The following is a 16,493-nucleotide window of genomic DNA, read 5'->3' on the forward strand; positions in this document are numbered from 1 at the left end:
CTATATGTAGTCAAGTGTAAAAATTCATTTCCAGGAAACAGTTTTAAACTATTAATCAGTTGGAATTTCATTTTTATATAATATAAATTGAAATAAAATAAAATTTATATAAAAAGAGTTTCTTTTTCAACTTTAAATTAATTTTAAATTCTATTACACTATGAAACTAAAAACATGAATAAAATTTATTCAATTATGTATAGAATATATAAATCTTATCTAAATTTTATATATTAAATTTTAAAATCTAATAATTTTCAAATGAAATGCACTGTGAGTGGATGTTTGTGATAATTTTAACTTATATAGTGAATTTCAAACGTATTGTTAAATACATATTAACTACAAATATTTTTAATTAAAAATTATTTAGTATTTAGTATAAATAATTATATAAAATATTATGACTTTAGATAAATTAAAAACGGCATGTTTGGCAAAAATAATTTTTATATTTAAACCTCTCAAAAGCTAATTTTGATTTTATATTTTATTAAAAATATTTTTTATTTTACTAGATTAATTGCAAAAGTGCTCTTGAAATTTGAAAGCTACTTCAAATGAGCTTAAATACTAATAATTTATAATTAATCTTTTGTGAGAATAAAATATAATTTTTTTATTTTCTTAAAATTTTTTCATTTTAAATAATACACGAGTTCAAATTTAATTAATTATTTCAAAAACTATGTGATAATAAAAATGCATTTCTTATTTTATTTTATTTTTTTTCTTTTTAACATGTCCATAATATTTTAAAATTCAAAATGTATTAACGTCTTACACACTATTAAGTAAAATGATAATCATCAAAATCTTAAATATTAAACTATTGCAAAGTAATAGAAAATTATAATATTTACAATTAAACAAAATCAAAATACAAAAAGTTAAAAAAAGTTATATAAATAAAATTTTATTATAACAGCCATTTGATAGGATAAAATGATGTTAACTCATTATGATTAACCCGAACTACATATCTAATCATGATATAAGAATTATAATAGTTTGTTTAGATGAAATCAATTTGATCATGTATACTTCCCAAATACATTAATAAATTAAGTCATAAATCTAGAAAATTAAATATTACACACATAAAATAATAAATTATACGTATTCAGTAAATTTGTAACTCAACTATCAAATCAAATATTGTAACACTTTTATCTTTATTTAATATTATGAAATCTCCTCGAGGAAGGAATAGATGTCATTTTCAAACAATTCATGTGTATAATGAATTGCATTTCTTAGTTTCTCTTGAAATTGTTTAACTCTCCTCTTCATTTCCTTCACTTCCATATCATCAATATCCATAAACTTTCTAACAAGCTCTTTAATTTCATTTCTATTCACCACATTATCTTCATCTCCTTTAATTCTCTTCATCCTCCACCCAATCTTCCAGTCTTCAACCACTAATTTACTATTGAAGATTTGATCTGCATATAAAGGAAATGCTAAAAAAGGAATACCACCAATCAATAAACCTTCTTTCACGGAATTCCACCCACAATGACTCAAAAATCCACCGACAGAAGGATGAGACAACACCTTTAACTGGTCACACCAAGAGACAACCATTCCCATGTCACCACAAACTTCTTTTAGTTGAGAGTTCTGTTCACGAGTTACCCATAAAAAAGGAACCTCACTTTCTTTCAATCCATATGCTATTTCATCAAATTGAGCATCTAAGATTTGAATATAACTACCCATTGACACATATAAAACAGAGTTGGCGGGTTGACAGTCAAGCCATTTCAAGTAATCGTTCTTGCTTGTATTACTATCATCATCCTTGTCATCGCCATCTTTAAGCTCGAAAGAAGATATGAGAGGGTCAATAATGTACACTGGAAATGAAAATTCTTGCTTTATGACATCCATGGGGGTGTTTTCAAGCTCATAAACTGATGTGATCACAAGATATTGTACTTTCTGCATTGAAGAAAATACTTTCAGTATTCTTTGTAAAACTTTTTTATCAGTTTCAGTTGAAACTAAAGGAAATTCAGCTAATCGTGTGGAAGAAACTCCTGGTATATAGTCCACTAGCTCGTCACCTTTTTCTATATAGAAAAAAAAAAATAAAATTAAACATTCTGAATTAAATAATATTACATTAAAATAAAAAATAAAAAAAACTAAAAAATCTAATAAAAAACAAGTTACACTGTAGTTAGAACCTTCAACTTCCTTAAGTATGTTATTGCTCCAACTCTGACCTAACCTTTCATTATTAATAAAAAGTTATACTATACTTTATTATAATCTAAACTATATTGTAAAATATTTATCTAAGCATTTTTGTATATTTTTTTGGTAAATCATTTCTTAAATATTTGAACCACATATTTGTGTGTGTATCTATATATATAATTAAACTGCTGACAATATATTAAGAATATTCTAATATATACGATTAGGATATCAGTGTCTTGTGTTATCATTTATTTGTGTAATTTAAATAATATATTTTATTTTTTTTGTATAATTAATAATAATTTGAGTTCAAATTTGATAATTTTATTTTATAAATTTAAAGCCTAATTTGTAATAAAAAATTTAACTGAATAATTTAAATATTAAAAAGAAAATTCATCTCCATAGGAAAGAAAAAAAAAAAAAGAAGCTGTTAGAGACCTACCAGACAAGTCTACAAGGAAGTGACCATGTTGCTCGAACAGATAATGATGTTGTAGAACGGAGAAAAAGCTCGCCGACATCGGCCAAAACGAAGCTAACGGAATATTCCTCCGATTTCCGACGGCAACCACCCAAGACAGAAAAGAGTCAGCCAAAATGAGAGTAGCCAGCGGCTCGAGGCGATCCAGGAGCCTTTCGAACGGAGCCTCCATCTTCGTGTAGACAGCTTCCAGAAACCCTTCCATATCGGAGCCGCGGGTCAGCTCCGAGGGCAGGACGTTAGGTATGGAGACTAAACGGATCCCGTGGGGCTTCGACTCGGAGCCGATGAAGCCGAGCCACTCTTCGGTGACGACAAAGGTGACGAGGATGGAGCTGTTTGATTTAGAAGCTAGTGATTTGCAGAGGTTCATCATGGGGTTGATGTGGCCGCGGCCAGGATAAGGTATGGCGACCACGTGGCAAGCGGTGGTTGGTTGCGATTTGACGGAATCCATGTCGGTTGTCGGAAGTTTACCAGCTATCATTTGAGACATCGAGAAGAGGAATATTTGGCCGGTCTCATACAAGATTGCGAGTTGAAAATAATTTAGAAGAGGATCAAAAGTGAAAAGAACAGATTATGAAATGACTAAATTAATCCCAGCCCAATTGTTGAATCGTGAGGGTGAATGAGGAATTTCACAGACCAATGCGCACGATGCACACGTATCTAGAGGGAATTAAGCTCGTGTCTTAAAATATATTTTAATTATATATAAGATAATTTAAAAATATTCCACTCCCATCATTGTTTGCTTCTAGATAAATTTATTAGCATTATATTTTCATTTAAAATTTTATTATATTCTCCTGGCTATTCAATGGATTTTGAATTTGAATAAAGCTCAACATTAGATTCTTAACATAATTTAATATATGAATATAACAAATATATAAATTATGATTAAATTTTATATATTAAATAATTAAAATTTATGAACTAAATAATAATATAATAAACTGAGCTTAAGATCACTTTAAATGTTACAACTGAATAATAATATTTAATGATTTTATGATGTAATTTTAGATAAATAATTAAAGTAATTATTTAAGTTGAAATAATTGACAAAAACTTAAAGCATCAATACCATTTTCTAGGGAAAAAATCAATATAAAAAAATTTAAAATTTTTTTTATTTCAGATGTTTTATGTGCACCCCAATTGTCTACTGATAGTTAGATAATGTTGACCGCATCTTTTAAAAAAAAAAACTTTAGAATATTAAATTATGTATCATTTCAAGTATTGATTAATTTAGCTATTATATTTATTATATCCAAGTAATATTAATTTTAAATTTTATTATATTCTAAAAATAGAAATTAGTTTTAAATTGTAGTAAATATAAAAATTATTAATAAAAATAATTTATTTATATTCCTAAAATATTAAAATAATAAATTGTTATTCTCTGCCAACGCATTATATATATATATATATATATATATTTTTTCTTTTGAGTTATTATTATTATTATTATTTTAGTTGTCTAGACTTCTGCTGTCTGCGAGCAAATAGCAGGAAGCGCAGTTTTGTGGTTTTTGAGTTAGGGTTTTCAATTTTACAAAATTTCCTCCATTCTTTCTGTCACTTGAAGCAGTCCCTTCACGCAGGGCTGCTTCGTAGTTCCTCTCTTCCAGAAATTTCGGCCATTAACTGCCCGATCGACGGACTGGGACCAGCATCGGCTCCTCTGGATAGAAGGACACCCATGCTGGCGATTTCTTGGACCACATAGACCATCGCACAGCATTCGACTTCCTACATGCCCCGCGCTTTTCTCATTTTCAAGGGACTGCGCCGTGCACATTCGATCTCAGACGAATAGCTTCTAACTGCGGCTTACCACAAAGAAAATATATAACTACGTATCGAGACAGTGGGTTGTTTTAGGAAAAAGCAGAATTTAGACTGTAAGTTTCTTTTCCTTAATCCTTTTTTTTATATTTTTGGATTTCATTTTGCCAAGAGATTGGATTTTGTGTACATAAAGACGAAATGCATTAAACCGATTGGTTTTAGGACCTAAAAGATTTTGAAATGGGGGAAACCTTTTCTTTATAGTCACTCAAATTTTTTTTTTTACCAGCTGCTCTTTTTATTTATATTTTCGCGCTAAAGCTAAAAATGTATTCCTTCTTGTTCCCCGGGCTTATTATGTCAAATTGTTACGAACTGCCAGAAGTTAGGACTTGACTGAAAAACACTATACGGAGATTAAAGCAATAAGCTTTCCCTGTTATTTTGTGGTGTGTATACAAACATACATTGTGTTTTGACGTTACGTTTAAGTGAAATGAACTTTCTCTGTAGACATATCCAGCTTGGAGCAGGACATATATTCACAAAATTCTAAAGACAGGTAGAATTCTGTAGGCAGTTTGGAAATGTATTGTCATCTGTGTCTGTGTATATAGTGAGCATTGCATGCTTCTTTTTTTTTTTTTTTTTCCTTCATCTCAGGGGCAGAGTAAATCTGAACCTACACACTGGCTTTTAAAGCATCTGCTACTAGGATACAATTTGTAATATTTCAGAGTTGAATGTGAGCCAGTTTTCTGTTGTCATGCTAGTAAGGGGGCTTGGAGTTATAAACAAACGTATATTATTTTTATTTTTTGGCAAGACTAGTCTATGGGTGGCTAATCGTGGAGTTAGATGGCAAATTATGAGGCTATCCTCTCATTCATACGAGTCTCATGTAAGTCATGTTCTGCAATTATCTGGGGTTGTTTTTTTTTTCTTTAATCCTTTTACTGTTCTCCTGCAAGACGAAGAATATAATGGTCTGCCTCTTTAACTGAATATAAGTCACCTCACCCGAGTTAAATACAAATCTAGAGAAATTGAGAAATGATAACATCTTTAATGGGAAAAAAAATTAGTGGGAAACGATAGAAATTACAATAATGGAGGACTCGGTGTTCTGTAAAAATATTAGGAAATAAAGAATATAGAAGACCAAATGCAATCTTTCCCAAAAAAAAAAAAGACCAAAAGAAAGGTTGATAAAGGATAGGCAGCTAGTTTTTTAAGTAAGATAGACTGTAATATCCTTGCCTTAACCCAAGAGAACCAGAAGAGCCCAAGGAAAGAAAGGATAACTATGATCCTTAAAAGGTTCTGGCATTCCTCCCCAGCCACAACACCTGCGTACCCTAAACACACCCCATTCCAGGACAATTTGTCCCCCTTATTTTTACCAACACCATTAGAATAAGGACTCATGGTTTGGAAGAGCAACCCAATGAAATCCAAAATATCAAGTAACTGGGACCACAACCTCCAAGGCACAAAAAGAATAAATATGATGAATTACAGTTGATTATTTTCTGATTCTTTTGCTAATGACAGGTAGGAAAGAATGTTTCTCAAGGTGAAGTTACCCTGGAATGTCATAGTCCCTGCTGATTGCTTGGACGCAAAGGGGTTGATGCTTCAAAAATCTATTGTGATCAGGCTTTTGGATGATTTTGCTTCCAAGAAGGCCACCAAAGATCTTGGATATTTTCTTGCGGTAACAACCTTGGAGAAGATCGGGGAGGGAAAAGTTAGACAGCACAGTGGCGATGTGCTGTTCCCTGTTGTTTTCAGTGGCTTGACCTTCAAGATATTCAGGGGTGAGATTTTGGAGGGGGTTGTGCACAAGGTGCTAAAACATGGAGTATTCTTGAGGTGTGGACCGATTGAGAATATTTATCTTTCCTATACAAAAATGCCAGATTACCGCTATGTGCCAGGGGAGAATCCTGTGTTCATGAATGAGAAGCTATCAAAGATTGAGAAAGATGTCGTGGTTCGTTTCATAGTGATCGGGACAAAGTGGCTGGAGGCAGAAAGAGAATTTCAGGCATTGGTGGGTTTGGAGGGTGATTATCTAGGACCAATTTCTTAAGACTAGGTTTCACAGATCACCTCACTTCGTGTCTATTGTGTGTAACTAGAAACGTGGATGTCCATGTTGCTGATGCTAGGGGGAATATAGGCCAGCTTACTTCAGGAATGTTGGTTTGTTGTTCATAGAACTATTTTGATAGTTAAATGATGTTTTTATCTGCATGTATGAGAACAAGGCCAGGTTTTTGGCACATGAATGATGTGCGTGTTTGTATATGTAAAACACAAACATGGGTGTCAAATGTTATTTTTCTGTAAAAGAAAAAGTTCAAAGCCAAGCAAACAAAATGAAATTGCAATGGTGGAGTCATAGTTCCATAAGAAAGTTTTAATTACTTTTGTGTTCATGTTCTATTTATTATTTTTACTGATATACAAACAAAATATTTATCTGAAGCAAAAAAAGTATTATATGAAACTAATAAACCTTATTATATGAAAATGAGAAGAAAAAATTATATCAGCTTGCCTAGTTGCCAATTCAAATGAAATTAGGGTGACAGTAGAAAATTATTGATTTAAATTATTTAAAATATATAACTATCTGGATCAAAAATTTTGAAAAAAAATGAATTAGCTATGTAATTATTCAAATGGAGAAAGATATATAAATCATTTAATATATTAATTGAATTGTTAGTATTTAGATGAAAGATGAAATTTTGACTGTTTGCTACTTGTCACATATTTAAAAAATTAAAAAAAAAACAATGGTAATAACAAATATTATAAGTTTTATAATAAACTATGAGATATAATATTACAAAGTTTAAACTCCTAAATATAATATTAGAAGGTATCATACGCCATTCAAAGCCCATACCAAAATTATAGTATAGGCCCAAAAATAATACAGTGAGCTGCGTCCTAGCCCACCCTTTTTGTAGTAACAACACCCAATTTCTTTTATTGATTCATAAAATTAACCAGTTATTTTATTTTTAAAGAAGAAGCCGAGAGAGAATCCCCATTCCATCCAATTTCAAAAATCTTCCGTTCTTCACCAGTTCCCTCGATTCTCCAACGAACCAAACAGACCGTTAAAAACTGCCGCACCAAAACATACTACAAGATTTTCATTTGCTTGATAATGGCGGCTTCTTCCCCAGCTCTAAGCAACAGCAGCACCGATGGCCCTCCCGCCGCCGCATCCTCTCCATCACTCGTCCGTCCGGACGCCCCACCCAAGACACTTCGAGGCCTCAACAAGCCTAAGTGCATTCAGTGCGGCAACGTCGCTCGCTCGAGGTATAAACTCCCCCGCATACTTCTGTGACTAGTCTGTTTATATGTTGGTTTTTTTGTATCTTGGTAGTGTACTCTCATATTTTGGTTTTCCAAGGGATTGTGCGTATATTTTACGATTTTGATTTCCTTTTTGCTTTTATGGTGATTTGAGTTCGTAACTTTAGTCTTGTGTCGAGGTGTCTTCTTGTTTTTGGTCTGTTTGTTTGTTTTTCTGTGTGAATCCCTAGTTTCTATTGTGACTGCCATTCTCCCTTTTGAATGAAGTTTTGGCTTTTAGTAGACGATATTCGTCGATTTTCTTGCTGCTTCATTCCGATTTCAATTTCATTCGTTTGATCGATATGAATGGTCATCAGGGTTCAAAATTGACCAGCCAAGATGATTTGTATTGGCTGCTAAACTGGGTAATCTTAGAGGAGCTAGTTGGCTAAAGTCTAGTCTTACGGAAAAATGCATCATCAGTGGTAACATTAGGGTTAAATTTTCACAAAAGATGACTTTATTAATTTCTGAGTTGTGAGAGATCTTTAGGATATTTTGATGTGCCAGCATGAAAATTGTGTTGTGCATGCCCTAGGTTGTTTGCTAAGAGCCCTGATATGTAAAAGCAACAAAATCCACTAGCATATGTAGGCATATCAAGCATGCTGTGCCAGTGCCATGCAATCACTTCTAAAGGCAGATTACAAGGGGCATTAACACTCAGGTTTAAAGGATTCTAAGGGCATTAACAGATCTGGTGTCTCCTGATGTTGTTATCTTCCTAGAGTGGATGGTGGCCTAGGCTTTAGGAATCTCATATCTAAAAATTTGTTTTATTGGCTAAATGGCTTTGACATTTTCCTTTAAAATGTTGTTCTTTGTGGCACAATTTGATAAATAGCGAGTATGAATTGCATAGCAATGACTTGTACTCTTTAGCCAAAATACACATACTGGTCGGGCTGGAAGGCCATTTCACAGCTTTATGATGTTCCTCGGTTAAAAGTGGGTGTTGGCTCCTATATTTTGTTTTGGGAAGCTCTGCGGATTAGGATATCTCCCTTGTTAATCCCTTGTCTTTGTAGCCTTTCTTTACACTATCATGTGCCCTTTTTGTCATTTTCTTAATTTCAGATGGCCAAACCTCTTGGAATCTGTTTTTCTTTAGAAACCTCAATGATAGTGATACGTAGAAATTATTTCATTGCCCAACATCCTTGAGCATTTTGAGTCTCTTCACGTGATGATAGTAGAGTTTGGTCATTGGAGCTCTGTAATTTGCTTTTCTGCAAGTCTCTTTTCAATCATGTTGCACATTCTCCATCCATCCTCTATGAGAATTTGCTAGTGTCTTGAAAAACTAAAGTTCCCTTGAGGTGAAGGTTTTTGCTTGAACGGTTGGCTTGAACAGGTTGAGTACTAAAGATCTGTTGGAAGTCAGTAGACCTACCCATGTTATTTGTCACGTTTCATGTCTTTTAAAGCAGCATAATCCCACAATCACTTTTTATTTTGACCATTGTGAAATCGCTTGGAGGCTTTGGTTTACCTTTTTTTTGATATTTTTCATTATTGTCTGGTTGTCCCCCACCCATTGGGAATTTCCTTTTTTATTTCCTGGAGGAAGGTGGTGATAAGAAGGAAGTTGGGGTGTCATTGGAGGTGTTATTTTTGCAGGGTTCTGAGTGTTCTGGTTGGAGCATAATGCTAGGATTTTCAAGGACCAGAATAGCGTCATTTGTGGACTCCTTCCACCTGGGTTGGCTAAAGATTATCATACATGCGTCATTCGCAGAAGGACTGGGAGAGTTGGCATTGGTAGTCTCTTGCACAACCATCATCAAAGGTGACTTGAGGGCTACTACGGGAAAGTGTAGGCAATATCGCTTCACCCTGAGTTGATTGCCATTTGTGACAGTCTTAACCTTGCTGAGCGAGAAAAACTCAGTTGGGTCATCATTGAGACTGATGTTCGCCAATTAGTCTTCCTTCTCAATGGGGACATTGTTGGGGATCACCATTCGAGCACCTTATTGATGAGTGTCTCTTTTTCAAGAATTGCATTGAGCAGGCGACTATCCCCTAAACTCTTAGGAGCAATAACAACTTTGGGGACATACTTGCTAACCTTGGCTTTAAAAAAACTTAGGTTGACTGAAGTCATGAATCCCCTAGATTGCATTTGTTTGAGGCTTTAAAATGATCTGCTAGCTAGTCTGCTCTGTGTATCTTATTTTTCCAAAAAAAAAAAGGCCAATTATCTTTTCTTTGGACTATATGGCTTTTTTTGTTGCTTTGTAGACAAGTGCGAGCAGCTACTTTAAAGATGTCTCTTTTACTATTTTCTGAAGGGACCGACATGTTTTTTATTTTTTATTTATTTTGACGTACTTCTTTCTCTTTGATTCTTCTTAGGAGGATTTCTTGTCCTTCGGCTTTGGAATTTACTATCTTCTCTCTAGTAAACTTTCTTTTTAAAAGAAAAGAAAAGAACATGGATTTGGTATTAACTGCTTACTGAAACTACATAGTTTATAGGTTGACTAATGGAGTTGAGTATGTAGACTGAAATATGGATTCTTGCTAGATAAATGTTAATTATTTTCTAATATTTGATCATGGCATTTGAAAAATTGATGTCTTTTTCCTTCTTTGACGGTTACCATTGTTTGGATTTCCTATTTAGGTGCCCATACCAGTCGTGCAAGAGTTGCTGCTCAAAAGCTCAAAATCCATGTCATATTCATGGTATGTTGACTTTAATATCCTTTGTCAGAAGTTCAAAGAAATTTATTTTCATCACTTAATTTTGGGTACTATGGATTGGTAATATCACCTTGCCACATGTTGAAAAAGCATTTTGAACTTTGTTGTAATGGATATCATCTTAGAACCTTGAATACAAGGATGCGACATGGAACTTTTTAAAAATTTGGCATACATTGAATATTTTGAGAATCCTAGATGCATGCATCTGATTTCTTTGCCTAGCCATGGAAATTTTTACATCTTTGGAAGAAATTAATTCTTATGATAGTTAATGGAAATAAGATCATCTACTATTATCATAATCGGTGTGCTGCACTCATATTCTTAAAGGAATTATCAATTAGTCCCTTATTCAACAAAAAGTGTCTATGTAAGGAAACTTGACATTTGGTTGATATTCAATTGAACTTTTCTGAGAACTCGAGAAGGTTGCCAGTATTGGAAGATTTTCTTTTTTACTATCAGAATTATCCACATTGTTTCCCAACAAATTGGAGGATATTGTTAGTTAATAATTTTTTTTCTTTCTTTAAAAAATATATTTTTTTGTTTTCAGTATTAGAACTACAAGTTGATCTGCTGAAAATAATCAAAATATGCTATTGGGTGGAAGAAAATATCATGTATCTGTTAAAAGGTGATTGAGACTGCAATAAGTAATTGGTATAAAGAAGAAGAATAGAGGGATAGCATGGATATGCAATTATTGTTTCAGAAAATTGCATTAAATGATGAAAGGGAAACCGATGATGCACTGTTCACGAAAGATATGACTAGGGAGAACCTAAAGGTGGAGTTGGCTAATAGACTTCAGATGAAGGGGATATCCTGAAGGCAAAAATCAAAAGGCCCAAGTGGATTTGTTTGGGGGGGGGGGTTGGGTTGGGGGTTTGAGGCTTAGAGATACAAAAGGAGGAAGACATTGGCATGTGGAGGTCTTGAGGAACCTCTATGACTGGGAAATTAATAAATCACTTTCGAACGCATTGTGTTCTATATTTTTCAATGAGAATTATGATCAACTGGTTTGGTCTCTTAACTAACAGAAAACTTTTTAGTTGTTTCTTTTTATAAACATTTGACCAAGAACAAGCCCACCGATAACAATTTCCCGTTTAAGCAAATTTGGAAAGTGAATGCACCTCATGGAATTACTTTCTTCTCTTGAGAAGCAGGTCGTGGATATAATTTGACCATTTTGATATATTGATGAAGGGGGAAGATCATAGTAAATTGGTGCTGCTTATGTAAGAGAGTGGAAGATACATGTGACCAGATTCTACTTCAGTGCATCCATAACGTACAATTTATGGGTAATGGCTTATGGAATCTCAGGGTACAATTGAGTTATGACTAGTAGTATAAGCGATGAAATTTGTGTATAGAATGGTATCAGTGGCCAGGACAAACAATTAGGGCCTGTTCCATTGGCGATTTTTGGGTTGTATAAATAGAAAGAAATAGAGGACGTTCGATGGGGTGAAAGATATTCATCAGATTAAAGTGATACATTTTTAGACTTTAGGATTTTTCGTAATGGGTCAACCTTTGTATTCCATAAAAGATTTTGGTGTTTGATAGATGTCATGATTAATTTGTAAATATTTTTATACATGGGTTTACATCTCCTTGGTGCTTGTTAATGATACTTTATATTTTTTATTTTAAGAAAAAAAAAGAAATTAAATATTTCTTTTTACGTAAAGAAAGAGATCAAATATAAACCCTAAATGTAATATCACAAAGATTTTTGGAAAAGGAGAATATAAACATGATCTTTACTATTTGGGACCAAACTGTAACTTATGTTATAATATAACAAGGAGTTTTGTTTAAAATAAAAAAAATTAAACATATTAGCAGTGAGAAGAAATAACACGATTGTTAGAATAGTTTGATCTCTAGTTAACTTCTATCCATTTCCTTGACAAGTCAAGGTTATAAATTCCTTGATTAAACTGTAGATTACAAAATCCACTTTGATGGCTAGGCCATAATCAACTTAGTCCCTAGTTTTTAATGGCTAAATTACAACGACTGTCATTCTAGTCTCTCGCTACGATACCCCTCTAGTCTCACAACACTTCTACAAAGAATCTCCTGTGCCTTTTAATTGTTAAATCATAACCATTCCTTTTAAATGTAGTCCCTGTAAGCATGAGCCTAATCTTATAAATCAATTGTTTTTATAAGAGTTTCATACACTCAGGATTTCAGAAGAAAGGAAAAACTGTTGAAGGGCTAATTTAGAACTGATCACTTTATATTCTAATGTTAGTAGTATTCAAACTTTTCTTCATATTTTAGCTTTCCATGGTGACTCGGTTTATAGTGGAGGAATGCCATTTTCTGGTGGTAATAAGAGGATTTTGCTCCAAAAAATTAGTCTGTCGGTGGTGATTTTACTATTTTTCAGTACTAAGATATTGATACTATTTCTTTAAGATATTTTTTATTTTTTATTATTTTTTTCCTTCTGTTTTCAATAGTGCTTCTTTTTCTATCAAAACAGAAGAAAAAAGATATTGGTAACTACAAAATAAAAAAGACTTAACAGAAGGTATTGATACCTATGCCCAAAATCATTTAGACAAACTCAAATTCCCATAAGTTGGACAAAATTAACTCGAGATTTTGTTTCTGTTTTAAAATCAACAGATTTAGTTCCAATTTTGTACAGTCTTTTTTCTGCACTGGTACATTTATTTTCTTCATACATTCTAGTCTTTGCTAATTCCAAAAATTTTTCAGCTCAGGAGAGTTTAAATGTTATTATGACCTTATATGTCTGTTCCTATTATCTGCAAATTGCATATCAGTAATAGCCTCCTCCCCCTGGACTTTTCTAGTAAATCATGATTCTTAATTCATGTAACTTATACCCTGTTTGGATTGTAATAAATGATAGTATTTTAATGTATGGTACTTTATGGGTGTGAAAAAATCATGTTTGTTTCAACTTTCAATGGTAACAAATGGTATCTGACTAACAAATTTAAGATGAATTTTAAAACTAACGAATCGGTGATATATAACTGGCATGTTACTTTTTTTTTCTTTATACTCCCATATAATATATTTCATTCTATTTTTATCATCACAATTTATTATTTATTTTATTAAATATAAAAATTTAATTTGTAATTATTATTTATTTAAATACAAATGTAATTATATTGGTAAACAATTTAATTTTTTTTCATTATATATTTCTTATATACTACTTATTATTATATATAATACGTAGGGGTAAATTAGTAATTTGACTGAAAATACAACAATGTCATTCTATCATCCGAACAAAAATATGCTATTAACATACATTAATATACAATCATCTAAATATAAAAAAATTTTGTCATTCTCATTTTTTGTCATTACCATCCAATTACTTTCATTACCATATATTAATTAACTATTACGAAAATTTATTCAAATAAGGTGTTAGAAGCGAGCATCGTAAATCATCTCCTTTTGGTTAGTTTTCCATGGTGAATCTCCTCTCTCAACCTTGGTGGCAAATGTTAATTGTTGACATTTATTGTGAGTGTGATTGCATTCTTAATTGAATGCACTTTTTACACTTCTTACTGCACCTGATAACTAATAACTGGGCAACTGAGCAGCAAAAACTCGAAAATTTAGGTTTCTGTTATCACTCCCTCTCCTCATACACTTTTTGGCTTACATTAATTGTTATTGTATGGTATGAGAATGACTGCGTTATCTCCAGCTTTTCTCATAGTCTATTCTGTTCTTGCAGTTCTGAAAGCAAATGCAACATTTCCCGAGAAGACACCAACTTCAAACACTCCAATGTTTGATCAACAATCAACTGAAGTGTCTCCTGCAGGGTCAGTGGCTAGCATAATTCACTTAAGACATGGTTATATGCATCTAGCTTCCAAGTCCTTTTAAACTATGATTCATGCCTAATAGGGTATAGAGATGCAGATCTCTAAAGTGCCATGTTCAGAATATTTTCTATTACAAAGTGGAAAGAATGTTTTCTATACAGAAATGTATTCACTAGCATTTTTCTAATTTGGGCAAACTTTTCCAAATGTAGTTGCTCTCATGCCTGATTTTAGTTGATCGAAGGGTAATGATTTGGCATTTCCATTTTTAAGAAATCTTTACATTGTAAATTCCTGTCTGTAATATCATTTGTTTTTGTTGAGATCTGCCTCTTCTTTCTTTCTTCATCACGATTTTAGTAATGCTGCTTTCCCATATTGGATTATGTGACTTCACTGCGCATGAGTTGCTGTTGGGTATTTTTCCAGTTTCAAACTTGGTTTTGAAATATAGTGCTTTATGCTCTTGTTGGGCCTTGTTTCAGGAGTTCACATAGAGCTATCTCTCTGAGGCAACTTTCCAATAATTTTGCACAGTTCAACAATTTGCATGTTCCCCTTCGTTCCAAGAAACCACTGAGCAGAAAGGTGCGGAAAAATTTAAAACACATCGATATATTTCCCGGATTGTTATTTTGGGTTGTAAGAATAGAGTTTTTCTGATCCAAGTTACTATTCAGGAGGCTCTAGCTATTAATGATTGGAGGTTTTCCAAGTTGAAGGAATACAAGGACCGAAACATTGAAGTGGAAAATGAAGCTTTTGACCGGTACATGCAGAATGTTAGTTTACTAGAAGAAGTGTTGTCTCTAAATGTTATACCGGAAGGCTCTGCTGAGGACGGCTCCCCTATAGTGAAACCTAAAGCTGGTGTGGAAGATGATGCCGACATGATGATTTCAGGGCTAAAGTTGAAGCTTAGATCAAACCCAGTGAGAAGTGAAAACTTCAGAAAGAGGATACGACAGATGGTTGATCAGGGATTGAACAAGCTTGAGAAAGGTGAGGTAAGTGACGCTGGTAGTGGCCCAAGCAACCAAAATGAAATTGATGATGGGTCCAAAACCATAAAATGTCGCTCGGCTGAGAGAGCTTCAGTTATAAGCGATCTTATTGAAAAATTGAACAAAGCAAGAAACATTGAGGACCTCAAATCTTGCTTGGATATAAAATCCCAGCTCCATAAACACTCTTCGCAGTCAACTCAAACAGAAACAGAAGATGTCAGCGTCTCTAATAAGGAGACTTCCGAGAATGAGTTACTGCCAAGTAAAGAATCCAAAGGCTTTCTACCAAAATTGTTTACAACGACGGAAATTGATCAAACAATGCTTGAAAACATCAATGCACATTTCTCTTCCCTTGAACAGATAGAAAATTTATAATTTTGGGGCAAGAGTTTCAGTTAGGAATAGCCTTTAGATTAGGATACTCGGGAATTTAATGCTCCCTTGTTGGAAAAACATGCCATATAAATGTAATGTTGTTTTGGGAAAGTAGCTAGGACTTCCTCATGCTCAAGTCCTTGATTTTCTGGTGTAAAAAAATTGTCATTGTCAATTTCCTTTATGGTCTTGAGTGTATGTAACATGACCAACATAATTGATTTTTTATGCTCTCTGTGGTTAGATATGTCTGCCATTGTTGCTTGATTAGGCAGTAGGACTAAATTTTATTTCACTTTTACTTTCTTTGAAGCCGTTTAAAATTCATCTCTATCAACAGATTGCATTTACTAATTAGGTAATACATTTCACCAATTATACAGTATAGAACATGATTCACTTTGAGAGAAAATGTTTTATTTTCATTTTTGTTAGGCTACATTATTTTTTTTCTAATGTAAAATCAAAATTAACCAATTAATTTAAATATATTATTACGAGATTTTATTGGACAAACTCGTAATTTTAGTATAAAATTTAAAATAGAACTTTTTAAATCATTTAAAAGACTTACAAATATGATTTAACAGATAATTTTTATAAAAGAATCAAGACTGATAAGAGACAAACCACTTTTACTAATCTACATGTCAA

General features: G+C 32.8%; 3 protein-coding genes across 4 annotated transcripts; 2 read left to right on the forward strand and 1 right to left on the reverse strand.

The window, feature by feature from the left end:
- Nucleotides 1-1,156: 1,156 nt before the first annotated feature.
- Nucleotides 1,157-3,243, reverse strand: LOC110823760 (UDP-glycosyltransferase 87A1-like). Its single transcript, XM_022054226.2, has 2 exons — nt 2,657-3,243; nt 1,157-2,078 (listed from the first exon to the last, which is right to left on the reverse strand). The coding sequence occupies exons 1-2, from the start codon at nt 3,189-3,191 to the stop codon at nt 1,186-1,188; spliced, it is 1,428 nt and encodes a 475-aa protein (XP_021909918.2). The 5' UTR covers nt 3,192-3,243; the 3' UTR covers nt 1,157-1,185.
- A 930-nt stretch (nt 3,244-4,173) lies between these two features.
- NRPE7 (RNA polymerase Rpb7-like, N-terminal domain-containing protein) lies at nt 4,174-6,897 on the forward strand. 2 transcript variants are annotated; one of them, XM_022054360.2, is made up of 3 exons: nt 4,174-4,614; nt 5,015-5,063; nt 6,056-6,897. In XM_022054360.2, the coding sequence occupies exon 3, from the start codon at nt 6,066-6,068 to the stop codon at nt 6,594-6,596; it is 531 nt and encodes a 176-aa protein (XP_021910052.2). In that variant the 5' UTR covers nt 4,174-4,614; nt 5,015-5,063; nt 6,056-6,065; the 3' UTR covers nt 6,597-6,897. The 2 variants fall into 2 exon arrangements, with proteins under 2 accessions (XP_021910052.2, XP_021910051.2); XM_022054359.2 differs by lacking the exon at nt 5,015-5,063.
- Nucleotides 6,898-7,520: 623 nt separating this feature from the next.
- LOC110823767 (electron carrier/iron ion-binding protein) lies at nt 7,521-16,067 on the forward strand. Its single transcript, XM_022054238.2, has 5 exons — nt 7,521-7,846; nt 10,515-10,576; nt 14,361-14,451; nt 14,940-15,042; nt 15,135-16,067. The coding sequence occupies exons 1-5, from the start codon at nt 7,689-7,691 to the stop codon at nt 15,837-15,839; spliced, it is 1,119 nt and encodes a 372-aa protein (XP_021909930.2). The 5' UTR covers nt 7,521-7,688; the 3' UTR covers nt 15,840-16,067.
- Nucleotides 16,068-16,493: the final 426 nt, after the last annotated feature.

This window comes from Carica papaya, chromosome 2 (assembly GCF_054855325.1).
Source record: "Carica papaya isolate Zhongbai chromosome 2, ASM5485532v1, whole genome shotgun sequence".
NCBI classification, from domain to species: Eukaryota; Viridiplantae; Streptophyta; class Magnoliopsida; order Brassicales; family Caricaceae; genus Carica; species Carica papaya.